Source organism: Solea solea, chromosome 19 (genome assembly GCF_958295425.1).
Source record: "Solea solea chromosome 19, fSolSol10.1, whole genome shotgun sequence".
NCBI classification, from domain to species: domain Eukaryota; kingdom Metazoa; phylum Chordata; class Actinopteri; order Pleuronectiformes; family Soleidae; genus Solea; species Solea solea.
Genome location: NC_081152.1, coordinates 1,366,717 through 1,385,601, shown reverse-complemented (window position 1 = coordinate 1,385,601; position 18,885 = coordinate 1,366,717). Strand labels below are relative to the sequence as shown.

The 18,885-nt window shown below is 40.9% G+C and overlaps 2 protein-coding genes across 3 annotated transcripts in view; both read right to left on the bottom strand.

Annotated features, from left to right (window-relative positions):
- Nucleotides 1-1,374: 1,374 nt before the first annotated feature.
- pla2g3 (phospholipase A2 group III) lies at nt 1,375-8,629 on the bottom strand. The gene is made up of 7 exons (XM_058617548.1): nt 7,728-8,629; nt 6,658-6,790; nt 6,420-6,554; nt 5,340-5,647; nt 5,132-5,261; nt 3,110-3,220; nt 1,375-1,742 (listed from the first exon to the last, which is right to left on the bottom strand). Exons 1-7 carry the CDS (start codon nt 8,266-8,268, stop codon nt 1,478-1,480), a joined length of 1,623 nt encoding a protein of 540 aa, XP_058473531.1. The 5' UTR covers nt 8,269-8,629; the 3' UTR covers nt 1,375-1,477.
- Nucleotides 8,630-8,767: 138 nt separating this feature from the next.
- The window catches only part of rph3aa (rabphilin 3A homolog (mouse), a), an 18,875-nt gene continuing 8,757 nt past the window's right edge, over nt 8,768-18,885 (bottom strand). For both annotated transcript variants that reach the window (XM_058617458.1, XM_058617459.1), the window contains exons 4-16: nt 18,630-18,713; nt 17,006-17,153; nt 15,236-15,439; nt 14,905-15,105; nt 14,304-14,383; nt 13,684-13,758; nt 12,412-12,521; nt 12,208-12,334; nt 11,567-11,620; nt 10,874-11,025; nt 10,456-10,537; nt 10,274-10,370; nt 8,768-9,894 (exon numbers count right to left, since the gene is read on the bottom strand). In XM_058617458.1, coding sequence (XP_058473441.1) covers nt 9,761-9,894; nt 10,274-10,370; nt 10,456-10,537; nt 10,874-11,025; nt 11,567-11,620; nt 12,208-12,334; nt 12,412-12,521; nt 13,684-13,758; nt 14,304-14,383; nt 14,905-15,105; nt 15,236-15,439; nt 17,006-17,153; nt 18,630-18,713 — 1,548 coding nt within the window. In that variant the 3' untranslated portion in view covers nt 8,768-9,760. The remainder of the gene's footprint in view (nt 9,895-10,273; nt 10,371-10,455; nt 10,538-10,873; nt 11,026-11,566; nt 11,621-12,207; nt 12,335-12,411; nt 12,522-13,683; nt 13,759-14,303; nt 14,384-14,904; nt 15,106-15,235; nt 15,440-17,005; nt 17,154-18,629; nt 18,714-18,885) is intronic.

The window sequence follows — 18,885 nt, the reverse complement described above, 5'->3', positions numbered from 1 at the left end:
TTATCTTTGGAGTTCCTTTTTTTAAACTTTCGTTTCCCAACATAACTTTGTCCAAAAAGTCACAAAACAAATCAACATCCGGAGCATTTCTCGTGCATTTAAAGCTGTAGTATGTAACTTTTGGTGTGTGTGTGTGTGTGTGTGTGTGTGTGTGTCGGTATGACAGTGACACCTTATATACTCTTTACATCACTGTCACTTTAAATCTGTTACAGCATCTTTGCACTAATTAGAGTTCCCTTCATGTACAGTTTACATTGATCTGTGTATATATGCATATATTTACATATATTCTTATGCAAAAAAAAATCATAATTATTTTTTTCTTTATATGTATATTTATGTACTATTTTTTAATACTATTTCTTTCATATACTTTTTGCTGGTATTTTTTTAGTGGACAGTAAAGTAAGAATTTCATTGTACAGGGAAACGTGTTTCTTTACTGTGCATATGACAATAAACACTTTGAATTCAAGATTTCTTTATTGTCATTCCAACACACATTAAGACATGAGGTTAGAACGAAGTTTCAGTCTCTCCAGAACCCGGTCAGCCCAGCAATAAAAAGAAAGAAAGAAAAGAACCAACAGTTTAACTTAAAAAAAATATAAATGTATGTATGTATGTTTGTACACTGTGAAAGCATTTGACAATGGTTTAAATGTATCTGTCATTTGTTTACATTTAAAAGTTACACACTACAGATTTAATCTGTCTATAAACTGCAGGAACGTCAATGTGCATGTCTGTCTTTTATTGACAGGTGTCTTGCTACATAATATAACATAATTGGCTTTCACCACTCTACTGTAGCCACTCCCCCTCTCACTCACACAGCACTGTGGACCGCCTGAGAGGATAAGCAGGCCTTTCGGCAGAATTGAATCCGCAGGTAAAAACTTAAGATGTGTGGGTGATTATCATGTCTGACCTCAACGATAAAGACTCCCTGAGTGCGGTTTTCTTGCATTACAGTGAGTCAGCAGATTTTACAACAAACACAGGTATGTTTGTTTCAGAATCCCACACAAGCAAAGCACAACCAGCTACAGACAACACGTGTCAGACAGAATAGTAACAATGAGCACTCAAACACACCAAACCAACAATTACTAAAAAGATTTTGCACTAGTATAACAAATATTGGGCAGCTTTCCTATCAGTCTTGGCTATGCTGAGGATTAGTCAAAATATTGACTTTGATGCATTATTTGTTAAACGTCTCTCTGGTCATGTGCAGATTGCATAAATGTTTCAGCCTTGTTTTTTAGACAAAGTAAGACATAGTGACCGTGCAAAGTAAAACTTGCTGTAAAAATACAAAATGACCTGCGATAAACTTCATTAGAATGCATTTTAAATGAGTACATGTACGTTTAGTCTGTGTTTATTGGTTACTTCATTCATCATGTCTCATGTTCCACTTTATTGTTGATTTTGTGGAGTCACTTGCACTGAAGGTCTGTGACACTGGCTACTGAGCATTGTGACCATGTTTCCTGGTGTTGTTCCTGTGTTTGGGATGAGTCAACCTGACACACAGTTTGTGAAGCTTCGCAGATCTGTCTTTCCCTTTAGTTCTCCCACTGTGTGGTCTCCTGACCTTCAGGTTTACTACCCATGGATGGCTCTGCTCCTGGCTCTGCTCCTGGCTCTGCTCCTGGCTCTGCTCCTCCACCCCTGCACCACTCTTCAGGTCCAGCAGAGGGAAGTCTGCTGTCACAAGAGCTGCTGTACAGCTGTAAATGAAACAAGGAAGCAGTATTAATTAAGTATACCATTGTCTGTCTGTCTAAAATATTCTAATGTTTTCCTCTTCTTTCTTCTCCCATGACTCATCACATTTATCCCTTTGTAGGAGCCAGTAGTGGCTCGTCATTAGGGGGCGCCACCCTGCCTGCCCCACATTGGCCCCATATACAAAACAATCACAGACTTCCAGTGATCTTAAAAAACATTTTAACCCTTAGAACACAGAGTGTTTTGACTGCTTTTTTCCATTATTATGTTAAAAGTATACAGTCTATACAGAGGCTATAAGAATGTGCAATATAGAGTGTCTTATATCACTCTATATCCTCAGCACAACCTAGACAATCTGATGAAAAAAAATTATTCACCAACTATGTAAACACAAATGAGCAAAAAGTACTCAAAATGTTTTAAATTGGATTGCATTTGTGAAACAGTTCAAAGTTCACTTGGCTTGTTTTTATGAACATAATAATGAATAATTTTGTGACTTCTGCTCAATTATTGCTACTTTATATCACTACTGAAAATGTGACATATATATGATTTTTGTAAACGTTTAAATTGAATTACAATTGGTGGACATGATTGTACTGTGAGATTAATCGTCTTTAAATATATAACACAATACAATGTCCTTCATTGTCCCCTTGGGGAAAATTCATTTTGGGGTCAGTAGTGTGATATCAGTGGCGGTTGCTGGTCTTTGAAACAGTTATGGACACACAATAATTATATAAAACTGAAATGCAATAAAAGTGTTTTTATTTACAATGTATATGTACAAACGAAGCAAATAACACACACAGACCAGCTGTTTGTCCACAGCAGTGGCGTCAAACTCTGGGCCAGTAAAATAATAGCATAATAACTAATAATAATAACACATTTTCTAAATTGAATAAAGTATCTTTTTATAAAACGCATTATGAACAACCTGAAATTTCTTGAGAAAAATAAGTGCCATTTCAACAATATTATGCCTAAGTTTACAATTTACACGTGTGTGTGTGTGTGTGTGTGTGTGTGTGTGTGTGTGCAGGTGTCTGGAACTGAAAACTATAGGATTTCACATTATGATTAGATTGTGTGATGTGATGTGTAATTTTCACAAACAATTATCCTGTGGGCCGGATTGGACCCTCTGGCAGGCCGGTTCTGGCCCACGGGCCATATGTTTGACACCCCTGATCTACAGACTTCCCTCACAAAATCCACACAGGACTGAGGCACTGAGCCCAGACTGAATTTACCTAAGTGGAAAATAAAATATATTAGATTGTATCGCATGTATCAGAGTGTGTTATAAAGAAAGACCAGTGCATCTACAGTATGTCTGTGTTTGTTTACTGACGTCTCATCGGCTGTGCAGTCCTGGGGAACGAAGCAAGATTGAGACACGTGCCCAAGCAGAAGAGTGTGTACTTTGGTCAGTCGCCTCTGTTTAACCAAAGACTGGAATATTCTGAAAAGACAGCAAGATAAAACAAATGATAAGTACCTGAAGAGAAAATAAATAAAGCACAAGAACATACAGCCGAAGGAGGAGGGTCCACCAGAGACTGGGAGTGCAAACATGAGAACACGATGATGTCCAAGGACATTAAATAATGTTTGCACATTCACCGAGCTACAGTCCTCAGAATCAGGAGGTCTTGCGAAAGATCAAGCGAGTAAACACTGGACTAGCTTTTTTTAAATGGTGATTATTGAAAAACACAGAAGCATGCACATGCACAGATGCTGAGCTGGGGCCTGTTTCAGAAACCTTAACTCTAGGTTGACCAACTCTGAGCTGTCAAACTCTGAGTATGTTCACTCTGAGTTAAGTGAGGGAATGAAAAAAAAAAAGCCATCATCAATGGAGCTCTGATACTACGATTCACCATGGCAACGGGTAAACAAAGAGCACAGCCTTCATTTTAATCCAGTTGAGCAGAAATATTAACACATGCCAATGACCATGACATTTATGTGAAGAGAGGAGTCAATAAATGAACACTATTACATTTTACACAGTGTAATCCACTCATTCATCATTTAACAGACTTTCATTTCATTAATGATGATAAAATGCTGCAGTTCTACCATATGTTACATTTGATCTGATCTTTATTCAGCTGTAACCTGACGAGACACAAAAAAAGTCACTTCTAAACTACAGTGAAGTTAACGTGTTTCCATCAGCTATAATCTCCATCATGATGTGATCTATCAACCTGACACATGAGGTCTACAGTACCAGAGAGTGTCTACAGCGATGATGAGCCTACAGTAACACACGGTAACACAACCTGACACATGATGTCTACAGTACCAGAGAGTGTCTACAGCGATGATGAGCCTACAGTAACACACGGTAACACAACCTGACACATGAGGTCTACAGTACCAGAGAGTGTCTACAGCGATGATGAGCCTACAGTAACACACGGTAACACAACCTGACACATGATGTCTACAGTACCAGAGAGTGTCTACAGTGATAATGAGCCTACAGTAACACACGGTAACACAACCTGACACATGATGTCTACAGTACCAGAGAGTGTCTACAGTGATGATGAGCCTACAGTTACACACGGTAACACAACCTGACACATGAGGTCTACAGTACCAGAGAGTGTCTACAGTGATGATGAGCCTACAGTAACACACAGTAACACAACCTGACACATGAGGTCTACAGTACCAGAGAGTGTCTACAGTGATGATGAGCCTACAGTAACACACAGTAACACAACCTGACACATGAGGTCTACAGTACCAGAGAGTGTCTACAGTGATGATGAGCCTACAGTAACACACGGTAACACAACCTGACACATGAGGTCTACAGTACCAGAGAGTGTCTACAGTGATGATGAGCCTACAGTAACACACGGTAACACAACCTGACACATGATGTCTACAGTACCAGAGAGTGTCTACAGTGATGATGAGCCTACAGTAACACACAGTAACCCCCTTAATGAGACATGAGCTTCCCTGTAAACATGATTTGTGAGATTTTGGGGGTGTCTATAATATTGTTTTTAGATTGACTTGATTCAGATGTGTGTGTGGAGGTTATATTTCATATGTGCTGACTTAAGGCAAATAGACGTACAGACTTGTAATAATGGATGTGTTGAGTTGAGTAGGTGCTTTTTTTGTAGTGGAGATGAAACCTAAACGGTGTTGTGCCGCGCCGAGGCGAGTAGAGCCGGTGGAAATACGCCACAAGTGTTTCACTAAACCTTCTGAAACGGGCCCCTGATGTTCTTGCCGCTGCGCTCGTAAGTATATTCAGAATAAACTCTGTTCTCTATGTATTTGCACTGTATGGGGAGCTAAAAAGCAACCAGACTGCAGGTGTGGACCTTTTTTAACTTACCTGGCGGTACAGTTGCAGTGATACAGCGTCCTGGACTCTGGGTTGTGGAGGCCATGTCTCATTTGTTTGGGAAGGATCTTGTCGTTGCACTCATCCAGATCCTCATAGATATCACATGACAAATGCAGTCCTGTCGAGAGGAAGCATCAACAGAGATGTCTGGCTCCTTAATGGTCCCGAATTGGAAATGGAAATGCTGAAGAGATACCTGCAGTGTCCAGCTCAGTCCCAGTCTGGTTTTGGATGAGTTGAGTGCTCTCTGTATCATCTCTACTCTGAGGTAGTGATCCTGTCGATGTCTCTGTGACACTGATACCAGGCGTGATGGAGGTGGAAGGCAATCTTGTTAAAGGTGTTGGGACTGTGAAGGCAGCAGCAGTCATGAGAAGAAGCTGTGGCTCTGATTCTGCAGGTGTGGAGCTGGTGATGTTCACAAAGGCATCCGGTGGAACGGTGGACTTGTACAGTGTCGGCGGATGAACCACAGCATACAGAGTCAACTTAGTCTCTTTACACCTTGAAGTAGCAACAGAGGTTAAGGGTTAAGGGTCATTCAAAGGTCTAGTGTGTTTAATTTACGGGGTTGTTGTCAGAAATTCAATAAACTACCTATAGGTATGTTTGTTTGAGTGTACATATGGTTCAAAACCAAAATAGTTTGGTTTTCATAGGTACTTTAGGCCTTCCTTTACAAAGGTGTGTGTTTAGTGTAAGAAATGGCAGCATGTGAGAATGGAGAGAGTTGTGAAAAAATGTAGATGTCGTTTCTGGTGAGCAAAGGCCACCGTACCTGATGCAGATGGAAAATGTGGGGGTGAGAAAAAGCAGCAATCTCATCATGAGATGTCATTCATTTTGACGCACTGCATCTTTAAAGGAATAGTATGACATGAAATGAGCGCTTCTCATTGGCTGATTTGAAGCAAGGGCGGGCACTGCACAGGTCTTGTATATTGGGTGTGCGCTGTTCACGCCATGAGTCGTGCATTGTGTTTTTATTGTGTATTGTCTGAACAGTGTTATTGATATGATAATATAAGTCATCAGATTGGTATTGTTTGTGTGATGGCATTATTCAGCTGCAAAGGTGCTGTGGTCCCCTCTATCACTTGCTACTGTGATTTTGTTATGTGGTATTTCTGGATTGCATTATAAGATTTTCCTGCATGGCCCCACCAGAATTACAGTATATGTCACCAATAAATCAGTGATAGAGTATAAAACAGTTTGGTGATTTGAATCTGAAAACCAACACCTGAGCATGCAGCACGAACACACCATTACTTACATCCCAAACCAGTTTCTCCGTGTACACTGGGGTCGGTAGGAGAACTCAAAGCAGCGCATCTTCAGCAGGTTGAAGAAGGTGTATCCCACTACATCAGATATTCTGTGGTCTGCTTTCCTCAGGCACCTATGAAACCTGGGAGGTGGATTATTTGGGCACCATAATTAGATGCAACAAAGAAATCCACTGACACAAACTCTGCAGAATGTGTTGTGTTTACAGTCAAATGAAAAGGTACTTGTTGTCACAGTCACAGTGAGACATGGTAAAGATGTTGCTGTTGAAGACCCCAAACTGCGAGTGAAAGGACAGGATGGTGTGTTTGCACTGGTCGTGTTCCCGGCAGCAGCTGTCTGTGTCTGCAAATACTCCTGCAAAAGAGACCACAGGGACAGAGTTGGCACAGTGATTATCAAGAAAAGGCTTTGTATGTTGAGCCCTTCATAGGTTTATTCATATAGACTCACTTTTGAGGACCAAGTGAAGCAAAGATAATTTAATACATGAGTCAAAGGGAGACGGACAGTGAACAGTTTAATAATGTCTCTATTTAATAAAGTCATGATACTTAAAGGGTATCTAGAGGAGTTTTTGAGCACTAATGACACTAAACACTAACCCTAACCCAAGTTTCAACGAGGTCCAGCTTGTTTATTCCATATTCACAGATGATTCTCACAATCTCTCCCCCAAATCCATCACCCCTTGTCTCTAGCCACTGCTCGTCTTCATTTCCTTTTCCTTTGGCTTTCTATATTTCCCTCCTTTTTTACCACACCTGATTGCTCCATCCATCCACTCGCTTGTTCCCAACTCTCAATGTACACACAAGAGTTCTCCGCATGGCCACCTCTTAGTCTGTACACCAGTTCATGTCCTATGTTCCATATTTGTTGTCAAAGGTGTTTGCAGACTCTGGTGCTGACCCTTGCCTGTCTCACCATCTCGTAAGACTTTGTGCAAATAAAACCACTAAACTGCGTAAACTTGTGTCTGAATATGGGTCCTAACGTGTTCTGATCAAACCTGACCTGAATGTTTTCTAAGCCATTACTGTTGCCAAGGTTATCAGGTTTAATCAAGTGTCTACCCCCTGAACCCAGTTCTAGGGTCTTAAATCAAAACCCTGGCAGTTTTGACACGGTAAACACTTCTTGTCACAAATGTAGAATTAAGATATCCATTATCTTAATTCTCATGGTTTACTTCATACAGATATCATTTCACAATTTGTTTTTTAAAGGTTTAAATATTGATAAAACTAAAAAAAGTAAGTGACTCCTCCGTTGTGAGTTATAGAGAACTTACCCAAATCAGCATAAGATAGCGTCTTGTTGCCTGATCCACACCACAGAGTGCCGGGGACAATAAAACCTCGCCTGACACGCAAACGGCCGCTGATCTCTGACCTTCCATCTTGACCCTGACTATTCTGAGCCGCGTGGACGTCACCAGCGCTCCTCGCGAGTCTTTTCCCACTGTGCCACCCGAGATCCTCCTCAGAACCCACAGACACGCACTGCTCCTCAGCCTCAAACACAGAGGTCGGATGGAAGTCTCGGTCCAGGTGATCCGTGAAGTCCCGCCTGTTCTCCTGACACTGAGATAAATATCTGTGGATCACTGACGCATCGTCGCTCCAGGCGCAGTGGAGCAGAGCGCGCGCCCCGGGCCCGTGCACGCTGTGGTAGAGCCGCAGAGAAGCAGCGTCCCGGCGGAGGAAGCTGTGGTGCACTTCCCCGCTGGACAACACTGTGGTCCACGCACACAGAATGGAGGCTTCTGCGCGCGGCCACATCAGTGACGATGATGATGTTACAAAGAGCAGAAGTGGCGCGATGTGCGTCATGGTGGCGGAATGAGAGGCCGCCTCACCCTCTCATCTACGACTCTGTCACTCGCTCAGGTCCGAGCGCCAGCTGCTTTTTAAATGGCAAGGGGGAGGAGGCGTGTGTGAGGGTTAGAGCTGGAAATCTGTCTGTCTGCCTGTCTGTCTGTCTGTCTAACTATCTATCTATCTATCTATCTATGTCTGTCTGCCTGTCTGTCTGTCTATCTAGATATCTATCTATGTCTGTCTGTCTGCCTGCCTGTCTATCTATCTGTCTAACCGGAGACCTGAGCCTTGGTGTCAGACACAGTAAACAATGAGTCACTGGTGTGTTTCAAGTCCACTTGGAGCGGAAATCTGCGGCTAACAGCTGGTGCAAGTGGTAGAACACTGATCATGTGACGCATATTTATTATTATATTATATCATATAAATATGATAAAATGACACTTGAGACAAACTTGACAACTACTTTCCTGTCCATGGTTTTAATTGACTTTCTTCTTCTATATCTGCCACGCCTTCACATAATATATATATATAACACTGTTAAAGGGGCAGTGAGATATGCAACAAGAGTTTAAACCTATTCCCAAGAGACTCAACATAAACATTATTTATTATATATGTAGGCTACATATGCTATGCTCATCTTTTTAAAACTGCAGTGTATACATTTATATAACAACAAAATGTTTGCTGATTCATTCTATCAGCTCCACACCACTCTTTCAGAGTTTCTCAGTATTACAGTGTTTGTATAAATCAATTTTTAATAATTTATACCATTTATATTTAAGATAAATATAAATGGCATAAAACACCAACCTTGTGGTAGAGAATGACTAAAACACAAGCACCCAAGAAAAGTTTCAGAAGGGAATTCTACAGCTCAAAAAAACCTGTAGATTAGCAATTTAATGGAGTAAACAGTTATTGTAATTAAGACTTTATTCGCACGACTTTAATCTCATAAAATTAAGATTTTATTCTCGGGGTCTGAGTTGCACACGTGCACAGGAGCGAACGGTCACAGAGCAGAATACACGAGTTTGATTTGATCTGTATCATCGTAGCACAAAAACAACAAGAGACAGAGATAGTTTACATGAAATTAACAACCGAGCTGCATTCAATATTTCACATGATGCATTATCATTATTATCATTATTCACAGCGAGGTTCTGGTGAATGGAGCACTTACAGGGGCGGTCACACCAATCACCACCAAAAACTGATCAATACACAAACAACTGCCTGTTTCGAAATGTGAGATAAACTTTGGTGACGTGATTATGATCCTAACTTAACACATCTTATGCTGCGATATCAGTTTGGTTTTGTGGTCTTTGAACGAGCTCCAGGATTAAATATCCACATCCATCACCTGTAAACTGCTGCAGCTTGTACGTCACAAGTTTTCCACACAAAAGCAAGAGGATAAAATCGCTCTACCTTTGCTCACAGACGGGGAGAAAAGGAGAGGCAGCAAATACACGGGAGAGGAGATTTAATCCTCAAAATGAACACTGCTGTCATTCAGCAGGATATGCCAGCACTCAATCTTCTTGTCTTTGTTCTTCAGGCATTCGTACCAGTGCTTCAGACACTCTCCTTTAGCCTGGATGCCCAGCTGACATCCTCCTGCAGGCAGAGAGACATATGTTAGTATGGATATGAAGAGAAAAGTCAAACACAACAATCATCCTCTAAACAAGAACAATGTTCCACACAATAAACTGAAGACACTGGATACACACACACACATTCATCTCATCTACAACACACAGACTGCTAACATGTTTCACCAGGACCGAGACCAAGACAAGACCAAGACCAGAGGGTATCGAGACCCAGACAAGACCAAGACCAGAGGGTATCGAGACCAAGACAAGACCAAGACCAGAGGGTATCGAGACCAAGACAAGACCAAGACCAGAGTGTATCGAGACCAAGACAAGACCACGTAAAAGTCAAAGATGCCGCCTGGATGGAGAGATGATTCATATCCACACTTTCTTACCAATGAAATCATTTGACTTGCCCATGTCATAGTCCCAGACCGAGATTTGCAGGGTTTTCTTGGCGAGGTCAGCGGGTTTTATTTCATAGCTGAACTCCTGAAAAACAGTGATGAGTTTATTCCCAAATCTCTGAAAACGTGTAAATGAAAATGAACTGAAGCAGCGAACAACGAGCACTGACCTCATTAAACTCTGGATTGAGGGTCTTCTTTCTTGTCTGTGTCTTGTTTTTAGCTTTCTTTCCCATGTCTGGCTTCAGATATCTGCAACACAGAGGACCAATAGAGACATAAGGTATTTGTCCTAGTGCTGTTAATATGAACATGAACACTTACAGAGAAGAAGACGCCACTATGAACCTTCACAAGTGCTAAAGATGGAATTCAAAGCAGAAAAATCACATTTCAGAAGCTGTCCCGCCCAGTGTCGCCACCCGCTCAGAATAAGGGATTTTCTGCATGTGCGTGAGTTTCCTCTGGTTCTCCAGTTTCCCCCGTCAGTGCAAACACATGCAGACGTTCACTGAACTCTCTAAACTGCCCACAGGTGTGACAGTGTCCTGCAGCGACGTTAAGATGCTTTAAGAATGGACAACATACACTTTGACGAAGGGATCTGAGTAACCGTTGGAGTCCATGGCAGCCAGGTGAGCACAGCGGACCACGCCCACTATGAGACGACCCTGCTGACTGCTGTACATCAGTGACACCAGGATACGACCTCTTTCCCCAGAATCCTCACCTTCATTCAGCTGCACACACACACACACACACACACACACACACACATATATATATAAGAGATAATTGACATTGTTACAGCAGCAAATACAGTAAAGATAAAGATAATAAATAATAAACATGCATTACAAAAAAATGATAATATAAAAGATATTAACACTTAGACTAGAATAGAATGTAGAATGTACATTATAGACAGTTGCAGAATATACACAGTATGGACTTTACTTATGTGTAGAAGTATATTGCACGTGGAAGGGAGGAATTATGTGTGGTCTACTGAGAGCAGTGTTTGTTGTACAGTCTAATGTACACATATATACAGTATATATATATATATATATATATATATATATATATATATATTTGTTTGATTGATTTCTGTTGACAGAATAAAACATTGATTATAATGATGGGGACATTTAATGACGTCACTGTATTCTTGCTTCTATGGTGCATTAGACAATGGAAACACACAATAAGTGTCACATGACACGTGTGTATGTATTCAGCATTAACATGTATGAGGTTTATTGTATGTGCAGATCTTACATCATCCTCATAGAGAGCCATGCCACGGGCCGAGCCTCCGACAGCCTTCTTTACCTGTGGAGCATGTAAAGCACTTTCAACTTTCAACTTTCAATCAATCGGATCGTCGGTTCGAGAGATATGTGAATAACAAACACACACACACACACACACACACACACACACAGACAGACAGACACACACACACACACAGACAGACACACACAGACACACACAGACACACACACAGACACAGACAGATAGACAGACAGAAACACACACACACACACACACACACACAGAGACAGACAGACACACAGACAGATAGACACACACACACACACACACACACACACACACACACACACACAGACAGACAGACAGACAGACAGACAGAAACACACACACACAGACACACAGACACAGACAGATAGACAGACACACACACACACACACAGACAGACAGACAGACACACAGACAGACACTCAGACACACAGACAGACAGAAACACACACACACACACACACACACAGACAGATCGATAGACACACACACACACTTTGAGAACTCTGCCTCGTTCCCACTGAAGAAGAGCGACGCTGCAGAACCCTTCACAGTTCTGCAGCAACGTCCTTTTCCTTCCTCTTTCTCGTCAACTCACCGGGATGACTCTCTCCAAACACACACTGAAGTTCTTCTTCTGGTTGAACGTCACTTTCTTCAGAGCGACTCGTGTCTCTCCTATGAATTCATTGTGTCCAAACGTGTCCTCATCACTCACTGACAGGCTGTGGATGGACAATACAATCATAGAACTCCTATTGTGTGGAACTTGTGTGACAGATGAAGTGAAGTTGTTGCTTACCGAAGACTTTTGCGCGACATTTCTTCGTCGGTGATGCCGTGGTAGATCAGTGTCTCATTCCACACAGGATTCAGAGTGTGTTTCAGAGTCTTGGTGCGAAGCTTGTTGGACTGAAATATGAAATATGAAATATGAAATATGAAGCATGACAGTGAGAAGAGAAACGTGACGTCCAACATGAATCCAAATGTTCAATCTGGAGAATAACACAATGACGACAACTCTTCATGACAAAGTAGCCTCAGCACCCTCAGTGTGCATGCCATGAGTGTGAGCTGATGGATTACAACTGAGGAATTACATAATCTGCATATTAAATAAACATGAAACAACATCTCTACAAGCTGTGGGTTGATACAAAACCAGAATCAGAATATTGTATTATTAAACCATTAGCAATGACTATGGGCAACACTATATCCATATTCTAAATAATTTATATTATATATAATATATAATATTTCCAGGTTGTCGTGAGATATCTGGTTTATTTTAAAGGTACAGTACACAAAATTCAGCATCATTTATTGGTGATGTTGCAGTTGAATATCACCTCACCCTTCACCCATGTGTTAGTTAATAATCTGGTCATAATCTGGTCATAATCTGAGTGCAGATCAACTCAAACTCCCACAGCCGTATCAACACTCACTGGGACAATATTATTATTATTATTATTACATACAATCAGGTGATTGTTCATTAGACAGAAAATTCAGTCTAATTGTTTTTATCTTTAATTTCTCCAACTGAAAGTTTTACAAAATGGGCCTTTGATTTGTTGTCCATTTCTGAGGAGCCTTATTTTCAGCAGCTATTATGTAACAAGCAAGCTCCTCAGATTGAATTGATGTTTATTATGTGTGACAAGGATTTATATCAGAAGTGGAAACATCGTATTTACAGACTGCCGTGTTTATTTGCAATGTTTTTACAGTGTAGCCCATAATGCACAAACCGAACAGCGACTTTAGACATTTTTATTTTTCCTTGAGGCCACTGTAGATTGCAATGTGCAACTTTGCCAGTAGATGTCACTAAATTCTGCAAAATAAAGCTTTGAAAACTAATGTTCAGCTTGTAACAATGACATGAGCAAGCACGCGCACATAGTTTGATATCAGATAGTAGAGTGTGGTCGTTTAGAACATGATAGTTCATTTCCATGTGATAATTCCTGCTGAGTCTGAGTCTGACTATAACTAACTTTAATAACATAACTAACTAATACAGTCTTAACTGTGGCACATTCAAACACATCAGTGACTGTACCTTACTGGCTCCAGGTAACAAGTGCAGCTTCACATATGGGTCAGCAAGTCCATTTGAGTCCATGGGCTTCAAACCCTGAGACATGTGACAAAAAACAAAGCGTAGTTTGTGATTTACAGATCGAATCAGATTTTATTATATTAGATGTGCTTTGTGTTAGATTGTTGTATAATGAACAAACTGCATGTATTTCATAACTGAACCCCCTCTTCTGAGGCTAACGCTGCCCAATGCCTGATTTTGAAAAATGCCAGGTAGTGGGCTGAGAGATGAGCAATGGACTAAGAAAGCCAACGGCAACATTTGAATGTAGCATCTGGTGTTTGACCAGAAATAAACTGTGTAGATTTGCACCTGGATCAGCAAATAACACTGGTTTACATTGTTATACTTAAAAACCATCAGATGACCAATCCACAGAGAGTCTGGGTTCAGGTCAGACCTAACCGGTTCTGTATTGTCTGGTCCCTGTCTTAGTTGGTCTTTCCTTGTCACATCATGTCTTGTCACCTTCCATATAAGATGTAATCAATCTCCTGTCGTCTCCACTCCAGCTGGTCGTGTCTCACCGTGTCTCATTTGTGTCCCTGGTTCAGTCTCTCCTCATCTCGTGTGTTTACCTTGGCTTTAATGATGCAGCAGTGTAGGGTGTGGTTCTGCTGTTCGTAAAGAAGACTGAACTCCAGAGATCCCAGAGTAGCTGCCACAACAAAAACACGAGGACACATCACACTTTTCCTTCATCAACATTAAATTGTCCCTCTTTGTGGATCCAGTGGTAATGTTCTAACAGTTGAAATAATCCACCTGTGTGCTTATGTTATGCATAATCAAAATATCTGGCACACTTTTATATTCTATGTGGGTCAAAATAAATTCAAGAGTGGTTTAAGATCCACAAAAAAACACAATTATCACAATCTATCAAAATATTGTCAGTCATTGAGTCAAATTGTCGCCACTTACCATTACATTAAGCAATTTTATAACCAGGGCTTTTATCCTGAAAACATAGGCTATTAAATATCATCCACTGTAACAAGATTAGGAAGCCATTTTGAAATCATGTCAGCTGATCATGTAATTGTGAAATAAAGTTTAATATTCAGTGAAATGTCAGAAAACTCTTTTAGCTTTAGTTTTTTTGAACTGCCCTTTAAGATTCTAGTCAGAGAAGGCGGTCAGTCCATCGCCTGTGGTTCCCGCCTGAATCACTCTTACTGGCGTCGTCCGAGTCGTAGTCATCGTCTTCTTCCTCTCTTGGATCAGGTGTTGTTCTCGGGGATACGGGACTGTTGGCAGCTGCGTCAGGTGCAGAGGTCCTGGCTGCGGGAAGATGACACCAAATGGAAGCAGAGATACCAGGTTCCACCACAGGAGGCGACACCGTGTCTTCCCTCTCTGAATGTGTGTTCACCACATCTGCAACAGGACGCGGAATATGAAACCATATTTCAGACTCATGCATCACGCTCTTTATATGATGATGATGATGATGATGATGATGATTGTATTTTGGGCCTGTTCTTAGACAGGGCCACTGCTGTGTTACCTGAGGGCAAGGGGGCCCACTGTGCGTTTGGACCCAGTGGTTTGGAGGCAGACACATGTGCGTCTGTCTTCATCACAGCTGCTGGACGTGTCTGACTCTCATTACAGCCGTCAGCTGTTGTTCTTGCCGTCTGCTCCCATTGTTCTGATCCACAGGACTGCTGCTGCTGCTGCTGCTGCTGCTGCTGCTGCTGCTGCTGCTGCTCTGAAGAGACACGATAAGAACGAGTTTAAATGTCTGCAGACGTGCACGTTAACGTGATCGGATTTTTTTATGACTTTATTTAGGTCATTTTCGAATATATAAAGAAAAACTTACACACATACAAAAACAAAAATACACGTTACACACACGTTAACATAACCCCATATCACCCTCCCTGTATTCCCTCCTTTGGGCCAAGAGTGTGAAAAAAGTGATCGTATCTTTGGCTGAAATGTGGATGATGATAACGATGTGGTTCTGAATGTGGTTCTGAATGCGGTTCTGAATGCGGTTCTGAATGTGGTTCTGAATGCGGTTCTGAGTGCGGTTCTGAATGTGGTTCTGAATGCGGTTCTGAATGCGGTTCTGAATGTGGTTCTGAGTGTGGTTCTGAATGTGGTTCTGAGTGTGGTTCTGAATGTGGTTCTGAATGTGGTTCTGAGTGTGGTTCTGAATGTGGTTCTGAATGAGGTTCTGAATGCGGTTCTGAATGTGGTTCTGAGTGTGGTTCTGAATGCGGTTCTGAGTGTGGTTCTGAGTGTGGTTCTGAATGCGGTTCTGAATGTGGTTCTGAGTGTGGTTCTGAATGTGGTTCTGAATGAGGTTCTGAGTGCGGTTCTGAATGTTGTTCTGAATGCAGTTCTGATTGCGGTTCTGAATGCGGTTCTGAGTGTGGTTCTGAATGTTGTTCCGAGTGTGGTTCTGAATGTGGTTCTGAATGAGGTTCTGAATGCGGTTCTGAGTGTGGTTCTGAGTGTGGTTCTGAATGCGGTTCTGAATGCGGTTCTGAGTGTGGTTCTGAATGTGGTTCTGAATGTGGTTCTGAGTGTGGTTCTGAATGTGGTTCTGAATGAGGTTCTGAATGCGGTTCTGAATGTGGTTCTGAGTGTGGTTCTGAATGTGGTTCTGAGTGTGGTTCTGAATGCGGTTCTGAATGTGGTTCTAAGTGTGGTTCTGAGTGTGGTTCTGAATGCGGTTCTGAGTGTGATTCTGAATGTGGTTCTGAGTGTGGTTCTGAGTGTGGTTCTGAGTGTGGTTCGGTACAGAAGCAGAAGAGTAATCTGTAAGTAAAGAGCTGCAGGTTAGAGCGAGCGGTGAAAAACATCATCTCAGAAATATTCGTCTCTGTATTGTTAAAGCTCCAGTGTGGAACCTCTATCGCCCCCCCAGGGACTTTTGAGGAATTACCAAAACACTGCAGTCTCTATGACCTAGTTTTCTCTTCCCCATCTCTCTCTCTCTCTCACACACACACACACACGCACACGCACACACGCACGCGCAAACACACACAAACACACACACACATTCTGCAGTCTGACGAGAGTTTTGATTGTTAAACAAGAACAGAATGTGTATCCGAGCCGAGAGAGGAAGAACAACAGGGTGAAGAGAAAATGCTCGGCTAAACACACAAGCTAAGAAATATACACTTTAATATACCACGATGTTGTAAATGAAAGTGTATAAGTACATTTTTATTATTACAACTTCATAAGCTATGATTATGATTTAATGTAAATTAAGTCATTCATTCATTCATTCCTATAGAACATGGACTCTTACGTCTTGGATGATGAAGTGTGGTCGGTTGCTGTGGTGTGTCAGGGTTTGCTGAAGGAGCAGAGTGTGGAGGTGTGGACAGGGGGAGGGGGGCAGGCAGCCCCTGCTGCTCTCTGCCCTTAAAGAACCACGCGCCTGAACGTTTGTGGAGCTGCAGAAACACACATCTTACACGCTATAGTGTACTAATAAATATGAGGTATTATTATTAGCATTTTACAGTATGGTTATAACAAAATGACATCCAGGTAATATTTCAGATAAGTGTCGATGTGGTATGAAAATGATTGAGCATCAAAAGTAACAGGAATTCAAAAGTTCAAAACACTTTTTTTATCACCAAAAATAAGATGTATAATAAGTAATAATAATAATACAACTTCCAATCACAAAACATATTGCAATAATACGACCATATTGGTCACCAAAGTGTCATCAGGGTCATGTTTATAGAGATGAATACAACACACACATAAGTGCTTAGATTGTAAACTATAATATAATGAATAAACAGTGTATGTACATTGAAATGGCCTCATGTGTGACTTTAGACAACAGAACATGCTGACACTGACAACTGTAGTTGTGTAGTTGTGTTCCTAGTATTATAATTATAGTATAGTAGTATTACTTTGCTGATACACAAACATTTGACCAAGTCAGATACTGTATATTGATGAGTGCAACAGAGATCAATCCTCATGATGGATCTGCAGAGACCGAGCTGCTCACCAGTGACGAGCAGCTCGTTCTTCATCTGTTTAGAACACAATTTACTGTTGAACTTCACTAGCTTTGATCATCAGTGTCGTTAAAAGACAGAGAATAATCCACAAACCTACCAACTGCCATGAAAACATCAACATATGTCAACATTGTGATTGTTTCTGTTGTAGTTGTGTGTTTGTTGTGGACACATAAATATATAACATAAAAGCCAATGAGAGGAAGTGAAAGTGATTTTTGCCTTTGCTTATGTTTACAAAAGGACAGTGTTCATTTGAGTTAAGATTACACCTTTATATGATGCAATGAAGAGGTTGTGTTTCTTTATATTCACTTATTCATTCATTTATTTTTGAGATTGGCTTTTGTTTTGTCCCTTCATTCATTCATTCATTCACTGCTTTATTTAATGGAAGCGATAAATGAAGACTTTGTATTCACAGCAACAGAGAGTCTGGTGATCGTTTATGTAAATAGACAAAGACCTCAACACACACACAGTACCATCATCAAAAGGAGCACAGAGCAGCGTTTAATAGGGATTTAATCTGGATTTTACCTCCTAATTTTACGTTACTCATTTTACATATTGGGGAGTGGTACTGTATCAGTGGAAGGCAATTTTCCAGGCTGTAATTCTGCTCTAAAAGGTGAGTCTGAAAGCTGAAAATGGCTCATGTCATGAGAAAAGCTCTGTTCACGGTTTAGCAGAACAAAGACATAATGGTATCATTTCATTCTCTCTCATTCATATATATATATGTATATATATATATATATATATATACATATGCATATACTTACTGTTAGTCGCTTTGGATAAAAGCGACTGCTAAATGACATGTAATGTAATGTAATGTGTGTGTGTGTGTGTGTGTGTGCACATATACTGTATGCTCACCTCTTGATGTTCTTTGCAGATTCTGCACAGCCACATGGGGCAAGTCCTGCTGTTGCTCCAGATCCCACATTTGCTACACATGTACTGCAAAGAGGTTTACATTCAGTCTACAGATTCAGGCTGTGACAGCAGCTGCACAGAGCATGCATGTATATACACAGTATATATATATATATATATATATATATATACACAGTATATATATATATATATATATATATATATACACAGTATATATATATATATTTATACTGTA

Coding starts and splice junctions, on each gene's coding strand:
- pla2g3 (XM_058617548.1), bottom strand. CDS start 8,268: ATGACGCACATCGCGCCACTTCTGCTCTTTGTAACATCATCATCGTCA. Junction 6,555..6,657: donor CACTGTGACTGTGACAACAA/GTACCTTTTCAT, acceptor TCCACCTCCCAG/GTTTCATAGGTGCCTGAGGA. Junction 1,743..3,109: donor GACTGCACAGCCGATGAGAC/GTCAGTAAACAA, acceptor TTTCATTTACAG/CTGTACAGCAGCTCTTGTGA.